Source organism: Anolis carolinensis, chromosome 6 (assembly GCF_035594765.1).
Source record: "Anolis carolinensis isolate JA03-04 chromosome 6, rAnoCar3.1.pri, whole genome shotgun sequence".
Classification (NCBI taxonomy): domain Eukaryota; kingdom Metazoa; phylum Chordata; class Lepidosauria; order Squamata; family Dactyloidae; genus Anolis; species Anolis carolinensis.
The window spans coordinates 18146845-18170140 of NC_085846.1; the positions used below are offsets into that span (position 1 = coordinate 18146845).

Genomic DNA, 23296 nt, shown 5'->3' on the forward strand with positions numbered 1-23296 from the left:
GCGTGACCAGGGGGAAACCCGGAAGCGGAAGTGTCGCGCGAGAGCGACAGGGGAGAGGGAGCGAGAGGCGGCCAGGCGAAGCCTTCCTTCCTTCCTCCCTTCCTCCCTCCTGGAAGGGACCCCAGGCCGGGATGGTGAGTGCCGAGCGTGCGGAGGCCCAGTCAGTCCCGGGGCCTTGGTCTTCCCTTCTCTTATCCATCCACACTGTACAATTAATGCGGTTTGACACCGCTTTGACTGCCATGGGCCCTTGCTAGTTCTCATTTGGTGAGGCCCCAGCCCTCTTTGGCAGAGGAGGCTCAAGGCCTTGTATAACCACAGCTCCCGTGATTCCATGGCATTGAGCCATGTCAGTTGAAGTGGTGTCAAATTGCATTTGTTCTGCAGTGCGGAACCAGCCTCTTATCACCCATGAGAGGCATGAAAGGCAGACTCCATCTTTGTGCTGCTTCTTCTCCTCCTCCCCTGGCCTTTCTTAGGCCCCTTCCACACAGCTGTATAAAATCCACATTGAACTGGATTATATGGCAGTGTGGACTCAAATAACCCAGTTCAAAGCAGATATTGTGGATTGTGGATATTCTGGGTTATATGGCTGTGCAGAAGGGCCCTGAACTTGTGCATCAGAGGGGAATTATCCCATATTGGGAAATCTGAAATAATCAGATTATCTACATGGAGGGCTGAGGCCCCTTCCACACAGCTAAATAAAATTCCACATTGAATTCCGCTTTGAACTGGGCCGGGCTTAGCACAGCAGGCTAAACTGCTGTGATGGAGAAAAATCCTGCCGATCGAAAAGTCAGCAGTTTGAGCCCAGGTTGGGGTGAGCATCTGCTGTTAGCCGTAGCTCACCTGCCCACCTAGTTGAAAGCAGAAATGTCAGTAGATAAATAGGTACTGCTTTTAACAGGGCGATAATAAAGGCACTCTTAAGGACATCAGTTGAGAGGAAAAGCTCCTCGGCATGGAAGATGGAGCGACATCACTACCACCCCCCTCCGCCCCAATGGCTGGGATCAAGCACAGCCTCCAAGATGCCGAAAATAAGATGGGAAAAACTACCTTTACCTTTGTGTTGTCTGTCCTTGTTAATTGTATAATCAGCATTGAATGTTTGCCGTATGTGTGTTCTGTAAACCGCTCTGAGTCCCTTTTGGGGTGAGAAGGTTGGAGTATAAATACTGTAAATAAATACACATATGGCAGTGTGCGCCCAGATATCCCACTTCAAAGCAGATATTGTGGGATTTTCTGCCTTGATATTCTGGGTTATATGGCTGTGTGGAAGGGCCCTGAGATAGTGACACCTTTCCTTTCTGGTGTTTCAGTGCCCACAAGCTTTGTTTCCTGCACAGAATTATTACAAGTATTGAGTATAAAATTATCTTCAGGCTTTGTGTAAGAGGTTTATATGAAACGTAACTTAGGGCCCTTCCACACAGCCATATAACCATATATTTCAGTTCAAAGCAAAAAATGTGCGATTTTATTCAGCTGTATTTAAAGTATCAAAGCAGATAATCTGCATGATCTGATTTGAACTGGAGTCCCTTTGGGGAGATAGGGCTGTCTACAAATAGGGTTTTATCTGATCCCAAGTTTTCTGTTTATCCCAGATTATCTGGCAGTGTGGACTCATACAATCCAGTTTATAGTAGAAAACCTGGGATAAGATCCTGGGATATAGGACCTGTCTGGAAGGGCCTCCAGTTCAAAACAGATATTGTGGATTATTTGCCTTGATATTCTGGGTTATGGCTATGTGAAAGGGCTCCCAGTTCAAAGCAGATAATCTGGATTTTATAAGTCTGTGTAGAAGGGGCCTAAATCTCATGTTTAGAAATGGGTCCCATTTTCCAGATATGCCATTATGTTTGTAAATACAGGCATTCTAAAATCTGGAAAAATCCAAAATACTTCCGGAAAACGTTTGGATAAGAGATGGTCTCAGGGCTCTTCCACACAACCATATAACCCAGAATATCAAAGTAGAAAATCCTACAACATTTGCTTTGAACTGAGTTATCTGAATCTGCACTGACATATATTCCAGTTCAAAACAGATAATGTGGGATTTTGTTCAGCTGTGTGAAAGGGGCCTCTGTGTTGTTACACTGGCTGTGCCATGTTCCTGTCTCCTGGATTTCTGTAAAGAGTGCCTATTCTTCTAATTCCACTTGAAAGCCCTTTCCCTAGAAACAGTTAAGAGAGGCCATTGAATTCAGTAAGTTCACCTGAGAATGGGAGGGGGAAAAAAGCAGCCGGTCTAGTTGCCCAAGAAAAGAAATTGAAGAGTCTAAGGGCCCTTCCACACAGCAATATAACCCAAAATATCAAGTTAGATAATTCACAATATCTGCTTTGAATTGGATTATCTGAGTCCACACTGCCATATAATCGAATTAAATGTGGATTTTATACAGCTGTGTGGAAGGAGTCTTAGCTGTTTCACCAAATGTGTCCCTTAGGGTCCAAATGTGTCCCTTAGGGTAGTGGAACAGGGAGCAGTACTTCTCATGAAGATCCCAAAGTACAGCCTGAACTTGGTCTTATCTGGGAAGGAAAAATAGAGTGTCATTATGTACTCTATTTGCATACTTTCGATTCTGTTTAGGGAAGCATTCAAATGGCAAATTGAACAGCATGTAATTTCAAATGCAATTGCAAGGAGGACCAAATAGAAGAATTCACATACTAGAAAGCATTACTAAAGTGGCTGGATCTTTTCAAAAGGAAGAGATGGGGTATAAAGATGGTGTCTTCCCATGTGAGGGGACAATATTTTACAAGCTGAAAGATCCTTTTTTTACTCAGGGAGACGGAACTAGCAAAACCACTTCTGAGTATCCCTTGCCTAAAAAAACACTATGAACTCCATGGGGTCGCCATAAGTCAGCAGTCAACTTGAATGCATGTACAAACACAAGCCTTTGTCAACCACCCTTCCTGTTGTATGTCCCCAATCCTTGTTAAAGTATGGAAAAACTCACTATACAACCCTTTAGTGAATATGCTTATAATCTTCTATATTGAGGCTGACCATTTTCTATAAGCAAATGGATAGGCTTATATCTTAGCAAGGGTTAGATTAACTATTGAGAGTTTGGTATTATATTCGATAGGCTGGGTTCCCCCATGAAACCTTTTAGTAACTAAATGCACATTTATGACTCTGAGAGTTTATTCAAACATGGACCTGTTTGTATGGTGTGGTCCTTTCATAGGGTTTTATCATCTTCTCTGTCACAGACAGAAGCAGCAATCACTGTACCAGGTCATTTCATTCAAGTACTTTAATCACAGCCTCTCTGTTATTCCCTCTGCAGGTCACAAGGCCATTGGTACCAGTAGGAGCCCAGTTCTGGCGCTGGATGTGTTGGCACCTAGCCCCACCTGGGGGATCATGAACGGGAGTGCAGTGCCCCTATCCCCGGTAGGGGGAGGGATGCTGGGTGAGCCTGCCTCTCTCCCCTCACCAGGTTGGCGGGAATTCTGTGAGGCACATGCTCGGGCTGCCGCTGTGGATTTTGCTCGGCGTTTCCGGGCCTTCTTGGGTGAGAACCCACAGTTTGCCACTCCAGGAGCCGAAGCCGCCTTCTCACGTCGTTTTGCTGAGCACTTCCTGGAACATTTTGAGGCCGAAGTGAGCCGGGCTTATGCTAGCGACTCACCACCTCGCTGTGACATCGCTCCCTTTACTGGCTGTTCCTCTGCCCGTGACCTCTCCGAAACCTGCAGTGACTCGTCAGTGGCCTCACCCGTGGAGCCTCCCCTAGGGCCGCCCTCTGGACTCTCCAGCAGTCAGTCCCGCAGCTCTGAGGATGTTTCTACTGTGACAACAGTGACTGCCACCAAACCAAAGCTGAAGAAGCGTTTTTCGTTGCGCAACGTGAGCCGTAGTGTCCGTGGCAGTGTCCGTGGCATCCTGCAGTGGAAGACATCAGTTGACTCGTCCCCTGGGGGTGGAGACGGGGCAGGGACAGGAGCCAACAGTAATTCCAACTCTTCAGGAGGCGGTGACTCTGATCGCTGGACTCACCGATTTGAGCGTCTGCGGCTCAATAAAGCCACCCCGGCCACTCTTCGAGTGGAACTGGCCAGTGTGAGGCGTGAGGGCTTACTGAACTACATTGTGGCTGACGATGGGTCAGGCGGGGGTAGTCGGACACGCTGGCAGAAATGCCGTCTTCTCCTGCGCAAAGCAGGGAAAGGGGAGGGAGAGGGGTACCTGTTGGAGTTCTACATCCCACCAAAGGTAAGCAATGGGTCTCTGGATGCAATGGAGGAGGAGAGGGGAGGGCATAGAACAGGCATAACCATTCAGAGGTGGTTGTGGGAACCATGATATTTCAGGGATTCCTTGTTTAAGACTGGGGGTATTATTACATTTCTCTCTCTCCCAATCTTTTCAACCGCTAGGCATCAAAGCCACGGGTCAGCATTGCCTGCTCCTGTGTAGTAGATGTGCGGACAACTACTCCCCTGGAAATGCCAGACAAGGAGAACACGTTTGTGCTCAAGGTAGGAATAAAAGATTAGGTTGGGTACAGGCGGAGCAGTAATGTCTTGACATCATCATCATCATCATCATTATTATTTATACCCCACTTTTTCTCTACAAAAAGAAGATTCAAAGTGGCTTACATAAAGCATGTCAATACAATTTAAAATCCAAAAATATACAAACATTAAAACAGAATTGAACATTAATGGTATTAAAAAATTAATAGTTAAAATCCATAATTGCCTAAAAACATATTTAAAGCTAAAGCTTTGCAGTCTGAATAAGAGTCTGTTTCAAAAGCCCATGCATTCCAAAAGCCACTAAAAGGCAACTTGATGCTGTTCAGATGTTTTTGACAACAACTTTATTTCCTGCCAGTGTCCACATTTACAGGGGCTTGTATTCCAATACGGGTAGAGGGTAATTTAAGTCTTAAACCTATTCAGTAATAATTGGAACAGCGGTAATTGTAACCAAGCCTTTAGCCAATTAATACATTATAAAAAGTGGTCCATTGAATTATTTTTCTGAGATAAAACTGGAGTTCTTTCCACCAGCTGACAGTACAAGTGGTGATGGTTGGACTGTGCTTTTTTAGTAACTCTCTTCTTGCCTCTTGTTTCTCATCAGGGAAGATCTGCAACTGAACAGTTGCCTTGCTTTTGTCCTTCTCCAGCAGTATCTTTCATCTTTTAATCAATGACTACAGCCATATTTATATTGTATTTAAATTGAATTTGCTCTTACCAATTTTATATGTGTGGTTTTATGTAAATGTGTTACTGATTTTAAATATAGATGTATTGCGTTTTATATGTTGTATGGCACCTTTGTGTGCTATTTTGTAAGCTGCTCCAATTCCCTATGGGAAATGGTGGCTGGGTATAAATAAAGTTTTATTATTATTATCTTGGTCATTTTGATAAAGGGCAATTTTCCTGTTCCTATGGGATGATTGGAGGCCAATGTTTTTCTTAAGGAAAGCTAAATCTGAAAAAAAATGTTTGCACATTTTATGTGAACTTGTAGCCAAGCAAAGATTCCGTAGGTTCTGCTGTAATGCTATAGTTGCATTCCTTACAACTCCGTCTTTCATGCTCTAAAAATAATAAGACTTTTGGGGAAAAGATAACTAGGTGATAATCTCAAAAATATCATAGCTAAGATATTTATTTTAATTTATCACAAATTTTAATCTGCAGATAATAAAGATAATATTTGCTAGGTCTTGGGAGGTTCCTTACTGGCATGCATATTTGTTTATTATTGCTGGCGCTGCAGTACTTGCTAGGTTTAATCTCTCAGGAGCAGCAGCAAGGTTGCACTTAACCACATGCAGGAGTTGGTGTTTGGGAGGGTAAAAAGCATTCACCATGCCTGAGCCAGCTTGAGTTGGTGCATCTAGGTAAAAACTACAAGAAAGAGACTCTTCCTCATTGGTACTTGTTGGTGCTGTGGCCTTCGAGAGGTCTCCACCATTAGCAAAAGTTACACAGCTCTTATGAACACCTTCTTGGACCTATGTGGCTGATGAGCTGAGCAGCTAAGATGAAGGCAGTTATTTCCCTCCTGCAATGGGAATTGTACCATAGAAAATTAGAAGTTTGCATTCTGCGAATAGTATCCAAGCATGTTATTGCCAATTTGTGTTGTAAAAACTGTATCTTCATTGAAGGCTTGTATGTGCTAGTGTTTTTTTTTCATACTAAAACAGGGAATGGGAAATTCAGCCTGTGAAAATGCACATCAGGAAAGGTGGCTAGCAAAGGTTTATGTGTGCACATTCTTTCAAGACTTCCATCAATTTATGATGACCTTGTGAATTTCATAGGTTTTTCTTAGGGAAGGATACTCAGAGGTAGTTTTGCTAGTTCTTTCCTCTGAAAGATGGCCTACAGCACCTGGCAATCATTGTGGTCTCCCATCCAAGTACTAACCAGGGATAACCTTGCTAGGCTTTCAAGATAAGATAGGATATGTTGCCTTTAATTCCTGGTAAAAATGTTCTCCAACTCTTGTGTTACCTCTGTTCTATCATAGGCTGAAAAAGATGGAGGAGCGAGCAAGCACTAGATTCTTTTATTATTACTTAGTGTACAATTACCTCTCATTATTGATTCCTTCTATTGTTATCTTAAAGCATATGGATTAGTTTTTTTAATTGCTGGGGAGAGTGTATTGACAGTGGTTCAGTAGTTTGATGTTAGTCTTACAGGAAACAATTCCCTGCCATCTGCAGAAAGTCACATTCACTTTTCTTGCTCATGATATATAATTCCTTGACTAGAAATACGGGAGGAGATGTGAAAATGTGACAAGAGAGAATTGTAGGATGTAGAGGTCCTTTAAAGTGTTATGTATTAATAATGTTTCCTCTCTTGTCCAGCTGTCAAGCTCCTTGGAGTACATCCTTGAGACAGTTGATTCGCTACAAATGCGCTCCTGGCTGGCAGACATTCAGGAATGTATGGGCCTTGGGTACGTTGCACCAATCTGTAGGATAGGATCATAGTTCAGTAGATTAAATACTCTTCACACAGGTTCAACCCACAGTTTAAAAGTAATGTGTGACAAAACCCTAGTTTTATATGATAAATTTATTTTGTATTAACTAAAGTAATATAATGGTGAATTAAGGGATACATTTTCTTCTTTCACAGTATAGTTAACACGTTAATTACTTTTATAGTTATGGGTATATGGCTTTCTCAAATGATGGAGGAGGGTTATCATGTAATTACTGCAGCGGTGTCCAAAGTGAATCCTTCAATATTTTGCTTCTGAATAAAGAGGTTCCATTTTGACTGTCACAGCATTTTCCTTTGCAGAGAGAGCACCGATAGTCTGGAGCAGTCGTGCATGAACCACTCAGAGAGCATGCCCAGCCGGGAACTTCCCATGGTGCCGAGTGAAAGCAATGAACAGCTCAGCCAAGGTTTGCATTTGTTTATAGCAGATATACACATGTGTATCCTTGTGCCTTCCAAATCCCTTTGGCAAAACTTGAGCTACTGTGTGTTTGTGTGTGTGTATATATATGTGTATGTGTGCATATATATATTCATTTATAAGTCTGTTTAATCTGTATTTTATCTATGTATAGTTATTACCTGTATATGTATTTTGATGTTTTGTTTTATCTTGCTATTTTAATAATGTTCCCTGTCTCGAGCCACAAGGAGGGGCTGGTTTTAAAGGAATCATTATCATTAATATTAATATTATTACTATTACATGTTTTAATCAAAAGGTTGTCCTCTAAAACCTGTCTTGACTTATTCTTGGGTCAATTTAAGTACTATAACTTATATATAGAAACACAACCACCCCTTTCTCTGAATAGAGTGGCAAAGGTAAGGACTTGGTCCATTGAGGTCACCAAATGGGTTTTCATGGTCATAGTATTAAATTCGTCCATTGCCTTGAGTCCCACACAGAGGAATAAATTAAATTGAATTTTAAATAAATAAATATAACTGCAAGTTCTTTTAAAGAAATTGCTTCTTTCTAAGCTATTTTCCTTATGAAGGGGTTAGCATTGTGACTGTTGTTTAAAGCAAAGACGATTTATATATAAAAAAACCTTCCATCTCAGATGAGGACGGGGCCACTTGATCAGTTTTATCCATATATGCTGTAGCCACAAAAAGGTTGAATCCGGATTTTAAAAATGGCTAACTCAAGTTTCTTTGGAATAGATCTGTCTGTCCAGACCAAGATCTAATATTTTCCTCCATTCTTGAAAAGAGAGGTCATGCTTAATATTTCAGGTTTTGTTGTATAGCCAACAGAACATACTCTTGTGTCTTTAAATAGCCCATAATCTAGCATCTTCATTCTTTCCCCAGGTGCCTATGGTGGACTGATGGAGCGTCCTTCAGCCTCCATGTCCCCCAGTTCAGTCTCTATTGCTGCCTCGCACTTTGACTCCATGGAGCTACTGCCTCCAGAGCTGCCGCCACGAGTGCCGATAGATGAAGGGCCATTTCCCACTGGCCTCCTCCATACAGCTTTCCCTGAAACCCCAGACACCACAGGTAAATGTCTGGAATGGGGCTACTGGTACTTATTTATTTATTTATATCCCACTTTTCTCCCACGGGTTGGACTCAAAGCGGCGAACAAATGGTTAAAAAACAACAATTACATAATACAAGAACACAGCATCATCCCCCTTAACCAAGTAAGCAATAAATAAACACATTGTCTAGACACATTATATAAACCATATAAAATAAGCATAATAAATAATATTTATCATTATCATTAAACATCCCTCGGCCTCAGGCCACTGAAGTTTCTCTTAAATTATTATACTAAAAATCACAAAGCTCTGAATCTTTGGCTGTGTGATCCTTGCCAGACCGAAATAGCCTTCAGTGATGAGTCTTGGTAGTAATCACTGGCTGCCTAGTCATAGCTTATTCGGGGTTGTCAGGAAAGGCCTGATTGCATAGAAAGGTTTTAACCTAGGAGCAAAAGGCCAGTAACAAGGGGGCTGAACACATCTCTTAGGGGAGGGAGTTCCAGGGCAGTGGGGCCACCGAAAAGGACCTTTCTCTCATTCCCGCTAACCATACTTGTGACAGTGGTGGAACCGAGGTAATGGCCTCTCCTGATGATCTCAGGGCTCGTGTAGGCTGATAGGAGGAGATGCAGTCCCTCAAGTAGGCTGGGCCCAAACAATTTAGGGCTTTATAGGCTAAAGCCAGCACCTTGAATTGCGCCTGGAAACAAACTGGAAGCCAGTGTAGCTGCTTCAGGAGCGGAGTAGTTCTTTCCCTATTTCCCGTTCCCTTGAGCAGTCTAGCTGCTGACCTTTGTACCAGTTGAAGTTTCCAAAAGCTCTTCTGGGGCAGCCCCACGTAGAGCATATCACAGTAGTCTAATCTGGATGTGACTAAGGCGTGTACTACCATGGCCAGATCGGGCTTTTCAAGATATGAACGCAGCTGGTGCACAAGCTTTAACTGTGCAAAGACCCCCCTTGCCTTCTTTTAGTTCTCAGAAAGGTATTTCTTATACTGTTTTATGTGTACGACAATAATCTTTTTTCCTCCGATACACTAGGGTAGTGGTTCTCAACCTGTAGGTCCCCAGATATTTTGGCCATCTACTCCCAGAAATCCTAACAGCTGGTCAACTGGCTTGGATTTCCTGGAGATGTAGGCCAAAACACCTGGGGACCTACAGGTTGAGAACCACTACACTAGGGACTGATACCATATTGTGTCCATTGGCTACAACTGGTTTCTTCCTTGAAAACTTGGTGCTGATGGGCACTGGTCTATGGATCCCCACTTAGATTAGCCCTGGTCTAGAAATACTGTAAATTAGACCTCATTCTCAAGGGGGTCATCTGCCCAAGGTGTCATGTTCTTGGTGGGTGAGTTTAGAGCCAGCAGAGAGTGAAAGCAAAGCCAAACTGGGTAAGCTTTAATTGGATTAGATGGCACCTTCTCTTCCCCGTGCTACCCCAGAGTATGCCATTCTTCCTCTCCTTACTACATTTCTAGTCATGGGAAATCAAATTGAGTGCTGCCTGTGACCACTTTGTCACAGTTTCCTCACTGGTGTGGTAGTGGGCCTAAAGTATTGCAAAAACAGCAAGGTGGCATTCTCTGAATGGATTTTGGGGCTTTCTCATTACTTTTCTTTCTCCCTCAGGTTCCTTCCTTTTCCAAGGAGAGCCTGATCCAGGCGGGGGAAGCCTTGGTGAAACAGAGCACCCGCTCTCTGATTATCCTTGGTTCCACGGCACCCTCTCCCGCCTCAAAGCAGCACAGCTGGTCCTGGCAGGAGGAACCAGCAGCCATGGTGTTTTCCTAGTGCGCCAGAGTGAGACACGACGTGGGGAATATGTCCTGACCTTCAACTTCCAGGGGAAAGCCAAGGTGAGTGCAGGCAAGCTGATGTATCTTTGGAAGAGAGGCCTGGCTTGTCTAAGAGGCCAGGATGGCTTGTGGGTGTTTCCTCACCCAGCCTTCTTTTCCAACCGCTAGCACCTGCGCCTCTCCCTTAACGAGGATGGGCAATGCCGGGTTCAGCATCTCTGGTTCCAGACCATCTTCGACATGCTGGAGCATTTCCGGGTCCATCCCATCCCCCTTGAGTCAGGTGGTTCCAGCGATGTGACGCTCGTCAGCTATGTGGTGGCTTCACAGCGGCTGCACGGTGAGCCTGGGAGGAGTGGGATGCTGGGCTGGAAAGAGCATCGACACCGTTGCTGGTCCATGTCATGCTCCATCTCCCACCCATCTTTTTCCATTGTAGCTCCAAACATGTACCTTCCCACTTTCCTATCCAAGCCTTCCGCTCCAGCCCTGTGAAGTATTGCATATGCCACGCGGGGTGGGGGAGAGTCCTGTCCTCGTCATGTCTGCTCTTCCCTCTCTTCTCCCCACCCCTAATCCCTATTTCTGACGTGGGCATCTCTGTCACAGGCCGGGACCGGGCTGGGAGCCGAGCGCCAGTGTCTGGGTTCAGTGGGGACCCCGACTCGCCCCCCAACCTCATCTCCATCCTTGCTGCCGCCTCAGCGGGTGACTGCGTGTAAGTGTGCAATAGCTCCCTTGGGGGAAGGAGGCAGGGACCTGAGCGTGTGTGTGTGTTGTCACGGCCCCACGCCATAGCCCATCGCTATATCCATGGGTTGTGTGAGTGTGCAGTGCCCACGCCATCCACTGTCTGTGATACCATGAGGCAGGGAAAGAGTTTTGAGAATGAAGATGCTCCTTCCAGCATCTCCGGATAGAGCAGGAAACATCTCTGAAACCCTCCAAGGAATCACCATCTGTCAGCTGTAGAGAGAAATGGGTTAGATTACGAAGATACAGATTACATTAATGGAATTTCCTTCTTGAAATAAAACTGACACCCCCAAATCACAGCTTAATGTAATTTGTTAAAGTTAACGTGGAAGGGGTACTGGAACAGGTTGCCTCCTTCCCCTCTGAGCCGTAAGCTGTGGGTTCTTAATGCAGACTTACATTTGAGTTTCAGTAGGTTTCTAGTCTTGAAACTTTTAAAAGGGCCAGTAGAGCTGCGCAAAGACCTGGCCAAAATCAACCAATTAAAATTTGTTATTTTATGGTTGAGGTACACTGAGGCTCGAGGAAGTAATTAGCACAAAATCATCCATGGAGAAGGAAAGAAACACAATCAGTGTGGCTATTGTTACATTACTGGGGATCCTTAGCCATTGCTGAAATATCACAGAGAACTCAGAGATTTACAAGCAGATTTGATACATGTTCTGACGTCCCTGATCTGATATATGATTAATTGTCCAACATGGTTTACGTCACTTTGGAGTTTATCTGCTCCAGAACTAGGACAGCACTGTGACCACAAGTAACTTCAGAGGTTACTGGAAATGCTGCCAAATTGATCTAGCTTGGCAACATATCCTTTAGCACACAAAGCTGCTTTGTGCCTCCTTGCAACCATAGTTACGATTAATTGAATGGGTGTCTCCCAGTGTAGTTACCTTTGAACATATAACTTTGCAGAATTGCGCTATCTATCAGAGCATACAGATAATACATAATTAAAAGCTGCCTACTCTGGTCTCATGGAGTGTAGTCTTCCTCCCTCTTCTGTTTGCTGCCCACAATCCCTCTTCCTATTATTATGAATTATGTGACCAATTCCTCCCCCAATGTTTTGGTGCAGAGTCAAGGCACCCCTTTAAGACAGAGGTGGGTGATTGTGGTTTTGCAGATATTTTTTCTACAAGGCTCACCAGCTCTAGTTGGGATAGTTAGTATGAAAGTATATATGAGCTGTAGCCCAAAAACATCTGGCAGACATCTTAGGGATGAGGACATACTTAACTGAACATTTCCTGCTTTCCTTGAGAACCACAGTAGCTCTAACACCTTGCACTACTGTGAAACACTACAAAGAACCTGCAGAACTGGGAGGTATATGCCCATTAAGCATGAAGAACATGAAAGCTTGAAATTAGGTTTGATGCATTCAGTTATGGACAAGGAACTAGTAGGTGCTGTGTGACACACCTTTGGAACACATGTTAGGTTTCTAACTGGAGCCTAACAATTTTCAGCTTTAAAAGGGCTTGGTAAAAGATGCTCCAAAGAAGTTTGTAGAGAAGCTGTCAGTTTTCCACCTTGTAGAGGCTTTAAGTATATCTGAAGGAATTTGTTTAGGACACTTATATTCCAAGTATTGTTGGACCTCAACTCCCCAAATGCCACTGGTCAGACGTTTGGGAAATAGTAGTTCAAAAACTGTCTAGTGACCCACATTTGGGATCTATTACTTTTGGAACACAGACACAGTCAACATTCAAGTGGAGATTCCACTGAAGTGCAGAATTTCTTTTGGGTACAGAACTTGGAGACCAAATCCTTACTTTAGTAGGAGCATTTAAAAAACAAAACTGGCTGCAGGGATGAGTATGAATGCGTGGATAATGCTGCAGTAAGGCGGAAGCATTGGAAAGTTCCTTTTTCTACTACAAATTGCACTGTTCCCCCAGTGGCCATGCCAGCCATGGGATTCTGGAAGCCATTGTCCACAAAAGTAACTCTTCTACATTCTGGGGCAGGTGTGCTTGTGCATAATTCCTTGCTTGTCTCCCATGATTAGCAGGGCAATATAATATTTTGGAGTTTGGCAGTATGTCAGAATCATACCTAGGACATGTATCACTACTAAATAATAACAAAATCAGTAATGCTCATGGTTTCACTACATATAGTGTCTGTGACCCAATACCCAAAGGAAAAGGTTGGCCTTGTTCCAGCAGTAAAGTTGAGGACTGGAGTTGTTTATGCCAGTTCTGTGGTTGAAATTTGTAGATTTCAGTATAGATAGCCAGAAAACATTGAGTAGAGCAGCTTCCTTTTCTTTCTTTAGCTTGTGCATTAAGCCTTTGTATTTCCAATCATAATAAATATCAAAATATCCTAAGTGATCAGGTTCAAAAGATTTTAAAAGGCATCTATTTGGGGGAGGGTATCCTTAATACAAGAATGTGAAACATATGAATAGCAACATCTTAGAAGAGGTGTCTATCCAACCATCCACTCATTCACCCATCAATCCATCCCTTTATTTATATTTGGCATTTCTCTCAGGCTGGAACTCAAAACAGTTTACAAAAAGACATTCTACAGATACAGTTAAAAACCTGTAAAGTCGAGATTAAAACAGAGTTACATAGCTATTTCCATCTTACTTTAAAGCAGATTAAAAAGAGTACAGCACCATAATTTTCATTTGAAAATCAGTTTCAAAACGCTTGCTGGAAAAGACAGATTGCTGAAAGGAAAACAATGAACACTCTTTTCTAACCAACCATACCTGTGAATGTGGTGGGACAGAGAAGCGTCTGACCTTCAGATTTTAAAGCTGGGAAAGCTTATATAGGAGGATATAATCCTTCAAATAGTGTAAGGCTTTATAGGTTAAAACAACCCTTTGAATTGTCCTGGATGCAGCCCGGCAGCCAATGGAGCTATTGCAAGAAGGGAATTGCATGTTCCCTATAACCATCACCTCTTGGAAATATGGCTGCATCTCTTTTCAAAAGCAGCCTTACATTGATTAAATTCCAGTAATCGGGTCGGGATGTAACTAAGGCATATGGCACTGTGGCCAAGTCAGATGTTCCAAGGAAGGGTGCAGCTTGCGCATTAGTTTTAACTGTGCTAATGCACTCCTAACCACTGTATGCCTTCACCTGCAGAAGGACATGCTTTTTTCCAAATCGTGCCTGCTTTTGTAAATATGCTTTTTACTTCAGTTACTTGTGTAAGTGTATGCAGATTGAGTTAGCTCAAGCTTATAAGGTTATCTGGCTAGGTTACTAAAAGCATAAAAGTTCTAGTGATTGTTGTTATTTAAGCAACTGCACCAAGTGATAAATGGTAACATAATAAATGACATTTAATCTCTGCATTGTATAGAAAGAGATTACAGTACAACCCCCTAATCTTTGGGACTAGTACCTGCATCTAACAAAATGTTTTTTTTTCTGGGAATATTCTAGGTCTCCAGGTGATTACAACATATAGCTTCATTATATATGGCACTTTACAAACTAAATGACAAAACAGTTCCTAATTCTCGAGTTTACAATATAAGTTGACCATAAAATCATGCAGGAGGACCTCTCTAGACATTTTTAGGTTCTTCAACACATTTTATTGTATTCTTCTGTGAAGTAGTTCATTCAGAAGTGTTCACTATTATCTGCAGGTTCACATAGTCATATACATTTTTGGAATCTATCCCTTGCAGATATTGGGGGGGGGGTCATACTCTATGTATTGTGTTGGAAGTAAATGGATGCAGTTGCAGTTTTGCATGATTTTATATGTCACAGAAATCAGCCTTCTTTGGTGTACAATTAGATCCTTAAAAAAAAAACCCCAAACCTGTCCCATCACCATAACCACAGTTGTTCACCGTTTCTGGTAAATCATTGCCACTTTAAGTGTGAAATCAATGGGTTTGCTAAAACCTGTTAAATATAGGAAAGCTAACTTAGGTATCTTCGCAATGTTGAGGTTTCACTCTCTCCCCTATAGTCCGCTGTGGCACCAAAAACCTGATCCAGAGGCTTTTTCAGCTCTCCAAATCAGGTTGCAAAGGAGGAGGGGATTTCAAGAGGAAGGGGTGTTCCTCCTGCTGCCTTGGTGGAACGAAAGACTGCCAACAGAAACATACAGTTGGATGTTGCCCTCCATTCTGTGGACATTCATTGCCCACACCCAAACAGTCTCCAAGTGTCTGCCATTTGAATTGGTTAGTGGATAATATTAATAATAGTCCCAGGGTAGCTTAGAACAAAATAGCAAATACAGTACATGGAAATAGGTAAATTCAGAGTGACTCAAAAAGAGCTATTTTTAAAGAATTCTGAGCACAAGTCCTCTGTTCTGGACTTATTTGTGGTTGAACACTGGGGGCCCTCAGATGACTCACACTTTCTCCCTCCCTCTTCTTGTCTTAACCCCACACCGTCCTGTCTCTTTGTCTGTCTGTCTCTTTCTGCTCTCTCCACAGAACCGAACACCTCTCGTAACCTGCCGCCGCCCCCGCCCCCGCTTCCCCCTGCCCGGCCACCTCATGCGCCCCCCGACCACGGCTCGCTGGAGACTGAGGGACAAGTAGAGGAAGAGGGCCAAACAGCGCCAGAGGTGGACGAGGGAGCAGCCGCAAGAGGCGGGGGTCCGCTTCCCTTGCCGGAGGAGCCAGAAGGACGAGCCAGGGCTGTGAACAACCAGTACTCATTTGTCTGAGTCCCATGGATATGAGAAAGAAAGCGATGAAAGGGACTTTGACTATCACCAGAGAGCGCTCTTACCCTGGCTATGGTACAGGATGGGCTTGCATGCCCAGTAGATTTCTAGACTTTCCTCCAGTAACCTATGAAAAGAGGACTGGCCTTATCTCCTCCTATCTTTCCCTGTCTCCTCTTCCTCTTGGATTTGGAGCAAATGTCAATTCTGCTTGCCCCCAAAATGTAGGTACAATCCTGCCTCCCCTTTCCTGATCTCCTAATCCCAATTTGCAATAGCTCGGTACACACTACTTTTACCATTTTTGGTTGCTGAAGTACGGGCCTGCTTTCCCTTCTTTCTTCCTTCATGCCCTCTCCAGCCTCAGATCTCTGCAATTAGGCAGGAGTTATAGCTCACTGCAAACACTACAGGTAAAGGTAGGTGTAGGTGGTTCATTCACCACTTCCACCCCTCATAAACATTGACTCTAGACACAGTCTTTTGCATCCCTACCCTTCTTGCTGAATGTATGGAGTCTCCGAATGTAACGCCCTCTTCCCTACCTTCCCTGCTCTCTTGGGGCAGTGAAGGATAGCTTCCTTTTCCCAACCCAGAAATATATTTATATTCTTTCATCACTCTCCTCTTCACCCTCACAATTCGGGACTGGCCACACATGATAAAGTCTCCAACCACTCTGTTAATTTTTTTAAAAAAAAGAATACTACTATACACTTTCACAGATACTGTTCCCTTTCCTCTTGTTCCCGCTACACCCCTTCTCTTCGCCCCATTCAAAATTTATTTTTCTACTGTGGACTAGTTGGACTGCTCAGGCCCTCTCTTATCTCTTCAAATTCTTTCATTTTTTTAAAAAAATTACTCTGAGGTACTGTTCATCTGTGTCTTTTCTGTTATGTTTATTTTTTGGAGTTTGTATGAAAATAAAGGAAACATCATTTTACCTTTTAAAAGAAAAAGGACAATCAAGTTGAAAGCAGAAAAAAATGCACCACCACAGAGTGTCATAAGATGGACCTAAATATATGAGGAGAGTCATTCTTGTTCTTTTGGCTGGAGTAAAGGTTTACTATCTGGCTTCCTATAAGACAGTGGTTCTTAACCCTTTTTTGACCAGGGACCACTCTCCAACATTAGTACCAAAAGGGTTATGAATCAGTATGTGGTCAACTTTTGATTCCGTTTGGTTATTTGAGATTCAGAAAATTGCATTGGATAGACCACATCAGCTCTAGTTTCTGATACAGAACATATGCCATCCAGTAGTCACTATCTGCTTGCCCACAGAAAACCAAATTTAATTTAATAACTGGTCGCTCTCATTGCAGCGGTGTCATAACGGTGAGGCCGCAGACCATATTTTAGTTCTTGGGGACCACTGGTGGTCCATGGTCCACAGGTTGGGAACCACTACTATAAGAAGTGATTTTCATGCCCTGATCAAGAAATGTATTTTTTGTGATAGTCATGTAGCCCATTGATGAACCACATTTCCTGCAAGAAAACTAGCAGGTTAAGTTAGGCTGCAACTTTTTAATAAGTTACTGCATCTTGTGTGTGTTTTTTCTGTTTTTTTTAATGGCAGTTTTCAGAATTGACAACTTCGAACTTCAGTCAGAAGTATGTATACTACATACATGTGTGGGCAAAGCATAGTCGAGCAGAAATAGTTTGTGTGCAGCTCCCATCCACCTTCGCCAAAGGTGAAGAATGCTGTAAGTTGTAGTTCAACAACATACAGCCATACCTTTTCTTCTCTGGATTTACTGCGTCACTTGATGTACATGGAAATTCTGACCACAACAGGCCTGTAAATTAGTCCAGCAATAACTCTGTACTGTTGCAGGAGAATCAGAGTGAATGTAAATAATGGAAATGGAAGAACAGGAAATTTCATAGGGGTCTTAGTGGAATCATGACAGTGATCAGAACAGGGGTTGTTCTAGTTTCTAGCATAGTAAATACTCAGGCTCTGAAACAGAACAAAACTGGGGATATGCAGAAATATGACTGGCATTGTCTCGGCACAAGAGCAATGGGATTACAGCAGCCTTGGATACTTCTCTAGAATTAAGTTAGTAAGTAAATGATTTACAGGTCTGAACAGTACTCAGTTGGTTTTTTATTCATAGCCTAATTAATGTAGATTTTTGCAAACCAATTTACCCCCATTTTTTCAGTCCTCGGAGTTGTGACATTGCAACGTTTAGGGAGGAAGACTCAAACCTTTTAAGGCCTGTCAGATTAGCCAACTCGATGACTGATCCTCCACCAGTATAACATTTACTTAAGAAAAATAGGCCTTTTCTCCTCTCCCTCTGCCTCCATAACTAGGTAGAAACCTTGAAAGTCATGAGGTAGGTTTTATCCTCTAAGTAACAATGTAAGTTCAAAAGTCCTACCAATAATGTTTTTGCCAACCCCTTATGTAAGTCATAGATGGAATTTTGAAATCGTACTGGTAAGGCTCTTGAAGTGATGTCATATACATTTTAAATTTAATCCCATGGTTAAAAATGTCCCACTTCCAACCCAATTTGGATTACAATGCAACAGGAGGGTGTAGATGGAGACCCACTGGATGATTTTGTGCAAGTCATACTTTCTCAGCCTCAAAGAAGACAAAGGTAACTGCACTCTGAACAAATCTTGTCACAAAACCCTTCCATGGGGTCACCATAAGTAGAAAACAAATGGCAGTTTCCCAATAATCAGAATAATCAGCATGGATTCAATGGCTCTTTGAAGGCAACCATAAGGCTGATGTGGCCCTTGATAAAAATGAATTTGATACCCCTGTGTTGGGTCAAAGTCATTTAGGGTTAGTGTCTAGATGTGGAATATTTAAGTGAAAAAGTTATTCTTTTTTCATCTTCCAACGCTGTATGTTCAGTGGCTAAATAGTCCACTGGGCATGAATCCACTGTCCTTTTGGGGGCGACAAACTCCTATTCTTTAGACATTGCCATTGAGTTTGTTATTAGGAAGGCTATTTTCACGCAAGGAGGAAGAACAATGTGTTGTCGAAGGCTTTCATGGCCGGGATCACAGGGTTGTTGTATGTCTTTCGGGCTGTGTGGCCATGTTCCAGAAGCATTCTCTCCTGACGTTTCGCCCACATCTATGGCAGGCATCCTCAGAGGTTGTGAGGTATGGAGAAAACTAAGCAAAGAGGTTAATATATATCTGTGGAAAGTCTAGGGTGAGAGAGGTCAGTATGAATGTTGTGTAGTTAATCACTTAAATTAGCATTGAAAAGCTTATCTGCTGTCTTCTTCCTGCCTCTGGGGCATCCTTTGTTTAGAGTCGTTAACTGCCCTTGGTTGATTCATGTCTGGAAATCCTCTGTTTTCAGAGTATTGCTTTTTATTTACTGTTCTGATTTTTGAGTTTTGTAATACTGGTAGCCAGATTTTGTTCATTTTCATGGTTTCTTCCTTTCTGTTGGAAGTTGTCCACATGCTTGTGGATTTCAATGGCTTCTCTGTGTAGTCTGACATGATAGTTGTTAGAATGGTCCAGCATTTTTGTGTTCTCAAATAGTATTCTGTGTCCAGGCTGGTTCATCAAATGCTCTGCTATGGCTGATTTCTCTGGTTGAATTAGTCTGCAGTGCCTTTCATGTTCTTTGACTCTTGTTTGGGCGCTGCGTTTGGTGGTCCCTATGTAGACTTGTCCACAGCTGCATGGTATCCGGTAGACTCCTGCAGAAGAGAGAGGATCCCTCTTGTCCTTCGCTGACCGTAGCATTTGTTGGATTTTCTTCGTGGGTCTGTAGATAGTTTGTAGGTTGTGCTTCTTCATCAGCTTCCCTATGCGGTCAGTAGTTCCCTTGATGTATGGTAAGGACACCTTTCCTCTGGGTGGATCTTTGTCTTGACTCTCATGGCTTGTTCTTGGCCTTGCAGCTCTTCTGATGTCTGTGGTGGAGTATCCATTGGCCTGTAGAGCCCAGTTTAGGTGGTTGAGTTCACCTTGGAGGAGGTGAGGTTCGCAGATTCTTTGTGCACGGTCTGTCAGGGCTTTGATTGTGCTCCTTTTTTGACTTGGGTGATGGTTGGAGTTTTTATGAAGGTATCTATCTGTGTGTGTAGGTTTTCTGTAAACTGTGTGGCCCAATTGTTGATTGGGTTTGCGGATGACCAGAACATCTAGAAATGGCAGTTTTCCTTCCTTTTCTTTTTCCATGGTGAATTGGATGTTTGGGTGGATGCTGTTAAGATGGTCCAGGAACTTGCTGAGTTCTTCCTCTCCATGGCTCCAAATTGTGAAGGTGTCATCTACGTATCTGAACCAAACAGTTGGCTTTTTTGGTGCTGTTTCTAGGGCCTGTTTTTCAAAGTATTCCATATAGAAATTTGCTACTACTGGGCTGAGAGGGCTCCCCATGGCCACTCCATCCTTCTGTTCATAGAATCCAGTGTCCCACTGAAAGTAGCTAGTGGTGAGGCAATGGTGAAACAGGGCTGTGATGTCTTCTGGGAAGTTTTGTTTGATTAGTGTGAGGGTGTCAGCTACTGAGACTTTGGTAAAAAGGGACACCACATCAAAGCTGATCAGGATGTCCTTGGTGCTTAAATTGAGGTTGCTGATCTTTTCTATAAAGTGTGTAGAGTCCTTGATATAATGTGCAGTGAGCCCAATGTGGGTTTGTAGCTGTGTAGCCAGAAATTTTGCCAGGTTGTAAGTCGGCGATCCAATGGCACTTACAATGGGTCTGAGTGGGATGGAGTCCTTGTAGGTAAGGCTGTCTATTTTATCCCAGTCCTGGGTATTCATCTTTTGGCTGATGTTGATGTGGAGGTGCAGCAGTTCTTTGTCTGTGTTTGCGAGTTCTTTACGGATGGTGTGGATTCTCTCTCTCAAGAGGTTGCGTTCCAGGCGGTTGTAAATGCGATGAGCCTGTGGTGTTTTGAAGGTCCTTTTGGCTGCAAGAAATTGTGGGATGGTATCTGTGTCTCTGCAGCGTAGAAGGAAGGTCAGGGAGCACAGCAGATGTGCTTTTCTGGTCCTTAGTTTTTCCAATCTCCGTGTGTCTTGGAACAATTTCTCCCCGTAGAGATGTTCAATGTGTTGTCGAAGGCTTTCATGGCCGGGATCACAGGGTTGTTGTATGTCTTTCGGGCTGTGTGGCCATGTTCCAGAAGCATTCTCTCCTGACGTTTCGCCCACATCTATGGCAGGCATCCTCAGAGGTTGTGAGGTATGGAGAAAACTAAGCAAAGAGGTTAATATATATCTGTGGAAAGTCTAGGGTGAGAGAGGTCAGTATGAATGTTGTGTAGTTAATCACTTAAATTAGCATTGAAAAGCTTATCTCCTGTCTTCTTCCTGCCTCTGGGGCATCCTTTGTTTAGAGTCGTTAACTGCCCTTGGTTGATTCATGTCTGGAAATCCTCTGTTTTCAGAGTATTGCTTTTTATTTACTGTTCTGATTTTTGAGTTTTGTAATACTGGGATAAAATAGACAGCCTTACCTACAAGAAAATGGAGAAAGACATGGTTCTCCACACCAAGAGACAAAAACAAAAATTTGACAAATGCCGTAAGCAACAGCCAAAGCCAGAACTGGATAAATCACGGACCATCATCAACCTGACAGACAGACAACTCACTGAAGACCAAGTATCCATTCTAGAAAAAGGAGGAAATTTTGCAGTCACCACCACCAGGATCCCAGTAGAAAACATCATTGCCAATGTTGAATCAGCAATTTACCAGCTCCCTGAGGAAGAAGCAGAGGAGGTAAGAATGGAAACAGCAAGGATCTTGAGAAATGCAAAACTCCCCCCCAGCAACATAACGAGAAAAGAAAGACAGGCCATCAAAGATCTCAACTCAGATCCTGAAATCATCATTCTTCCAGCTGACAAGGGGAATGCCACAGTAATCATGGAAACAAAACAATACAAAGAAAAAATCAGACAACTTCTAGATCCCACAATTTACAAGAAACTGAAACAAGACCCCACTAACAAAATCACCAGAAAAACGAACACTCTAATCAAGAACTCCTCCATTAACTTTGACATACGCCAACAGATGTGCAAATCAGAAGCCCTCCCACCCAGGCTTTACGGACTCCCCAAAATCCACAAGGACTCCATCCCACTCAGACCCATTGTAAGTGCCATTGGATCGCCGACTTACAACCTGGCAAAATTTCTGGCTACACAGCTACAAACCCACATTGGGCTCACTGCACATTATATCAAGGACTCTACACACTTTATAGAAAAGATCAGCAACCTCAATCTAAGCACCAGCTTAGATCAGCTTTGATGTGGTGTCCCTTTTTACCAAAGTCCCAGTAGCTGACACCCTCACACTAATCAAACAAAACTTCCCAGAAGACATCACAGCCCTGTTTCACCATTGCCTCACCACTAGCTACTTTCAGTGGGACACTGGATTCTATGAACAGAAGGATGGAGTGGCCATGGGGAGCCCTCTCAGCCCAGTAGTAGCAAATTTCTATATGGAATACTTTGAAAAACAGGCCCTAGAAACAGCACCAAAAAAGCCAACTGTTTGGTTCAGATACGTAGATGACACCTTCACAATTTGGAGCCATGGAGAGGAAGAACTCAGCAAGTTCCTGGACCATCTTAACAGCATCCACCCAAACATCCAATTCACCATGGAAAAAGAAAAGGAAGGAAAACTGCCATTTCTAGATGTTCTGGTCATCCGCAAACCCAATCAACAATTGGGCCACACAGTTTACAGAAAACCTACACACACAGATAGATACCTTCATAAAAACTCCAACCATCACCCAAGTCAAAAAAGGAGCACAATCAAAGCCCTGACAGACCGTGCACAAAGAATCTGCGAACCTCACCTCCTCCAAGGTGAACTCAACCACCTAAACTGGGCTCTACAGGCCAATGGATACTCCACCACAGACATCAGAAGAGCTGCAAGGCCAAGAACAAGCCATGAGAGTCAAGACAAAGATCCACCCAGAGGAAAGGTGTCCTTACCATACATCAAGGGAACTACTGACCGCATAGGGAAGCTGATGAAGAAGCACAACCTACAAACTATCTACAGACCCACGAAGAAAATCCAACAAATGCTACGGTCAGCGAAGGACAAGAGGGATCCTCTCTCTTCTGCAGGAGTCTACCGGATACCATGCAGCTGTGGACAAGTCTACATAGGGACCACCAAACGCAGCGCCCAAACAAGAGTCAAAGAACATGAAAGGCACTGCAGACTAATTCAACCAGAGAAATCAGCCATAGCAGAGCATTTGATGAACCAGCCTGGACACAGAATACTATTTGAGAACACAAAAATGCTGGACCATTCTAACAACTATCATGTCAGACTACACAGAGAAGCCATTGAAATCCACAAGCATGTGGACAACTTCAACAAAAAGGAAGAAACCATGAAAATGAACAAAATCTGGCTACCAGTATTACAAAACTCAAAAATCAGAACAGTAAATAAAAAGCAATACTCTGAAAACAGAGGATTTCCAGACATGAATCAACCAAGGGCA

At 43.1% G+C, this 23296-nt stretch overlaps 1 protein-coding gene across 2 annotated transcripts; it reads left to right on the forward strand.

Annotated features, from left to right (window-relative positions):
* Nucleotides 1-2: 2 nt before the first annotated feature.
* sh2b1 (SH2B adaptor protein 1) lies at nt 3-16659 on the forward strand. Of its 2 annotated transcripts, XM_008117507.3 has the most exons (10): nt 3-134; nt 3330-4258; nt 4423-4524; nt 6894-6985; nt 7336-7442; nt 8356-8544; nt 10175-10401; nt 10510-10681; nt 10951-11059; nt 15545-15705. In XM_008117507.3, exons 2-10 carry the CDS (start codon nt 3407-3409, stop codon nt 15561-15563), a joined length of 1869 nt encoding a protein of 622 aa, XP_008115714.1. In that variant the 5' UTR covers nt 3-134; nt 3330-3406; the 3' UTR covers nt 15564-15705. The 2 variants fall into 2 exon arrangements, with proteins under 2 accessions (XP_008115714.1, XP_008115713.1); XM_008117506.3 differs by lacking the exon at nt 10951-11059 and having other exon boundaries at nt 15545-16659.
* Nucleotides 16660-23296: the final 6637 nt, after the last annotated feature.

Bases quoted from the DNA above. Each gene is read 5' to 3' on its own strand.
- sh2b1 (XM_008117506.3), top strand. From the start codon at position 3,407: ATGAACGGGAGTGCAGTGCCCCTATCCCCGGTAGGGGGAGGGATGCTG. The intron at 4,259-4,422 runs GTAAGCAATGGG...TTCAACCGCTAG, and splicing joins AGTTCTACATCCCACCAAAG to GCATCAAAGCCACGGGTCAG. The intron at 10,402-10,509 runs GTGAGTGCAGGC...TCCAACCGCTAG, and splicing joins ACTTCCAGGGGAAAGCCAAG to CACCTGCGCCTCTCCCTTAA.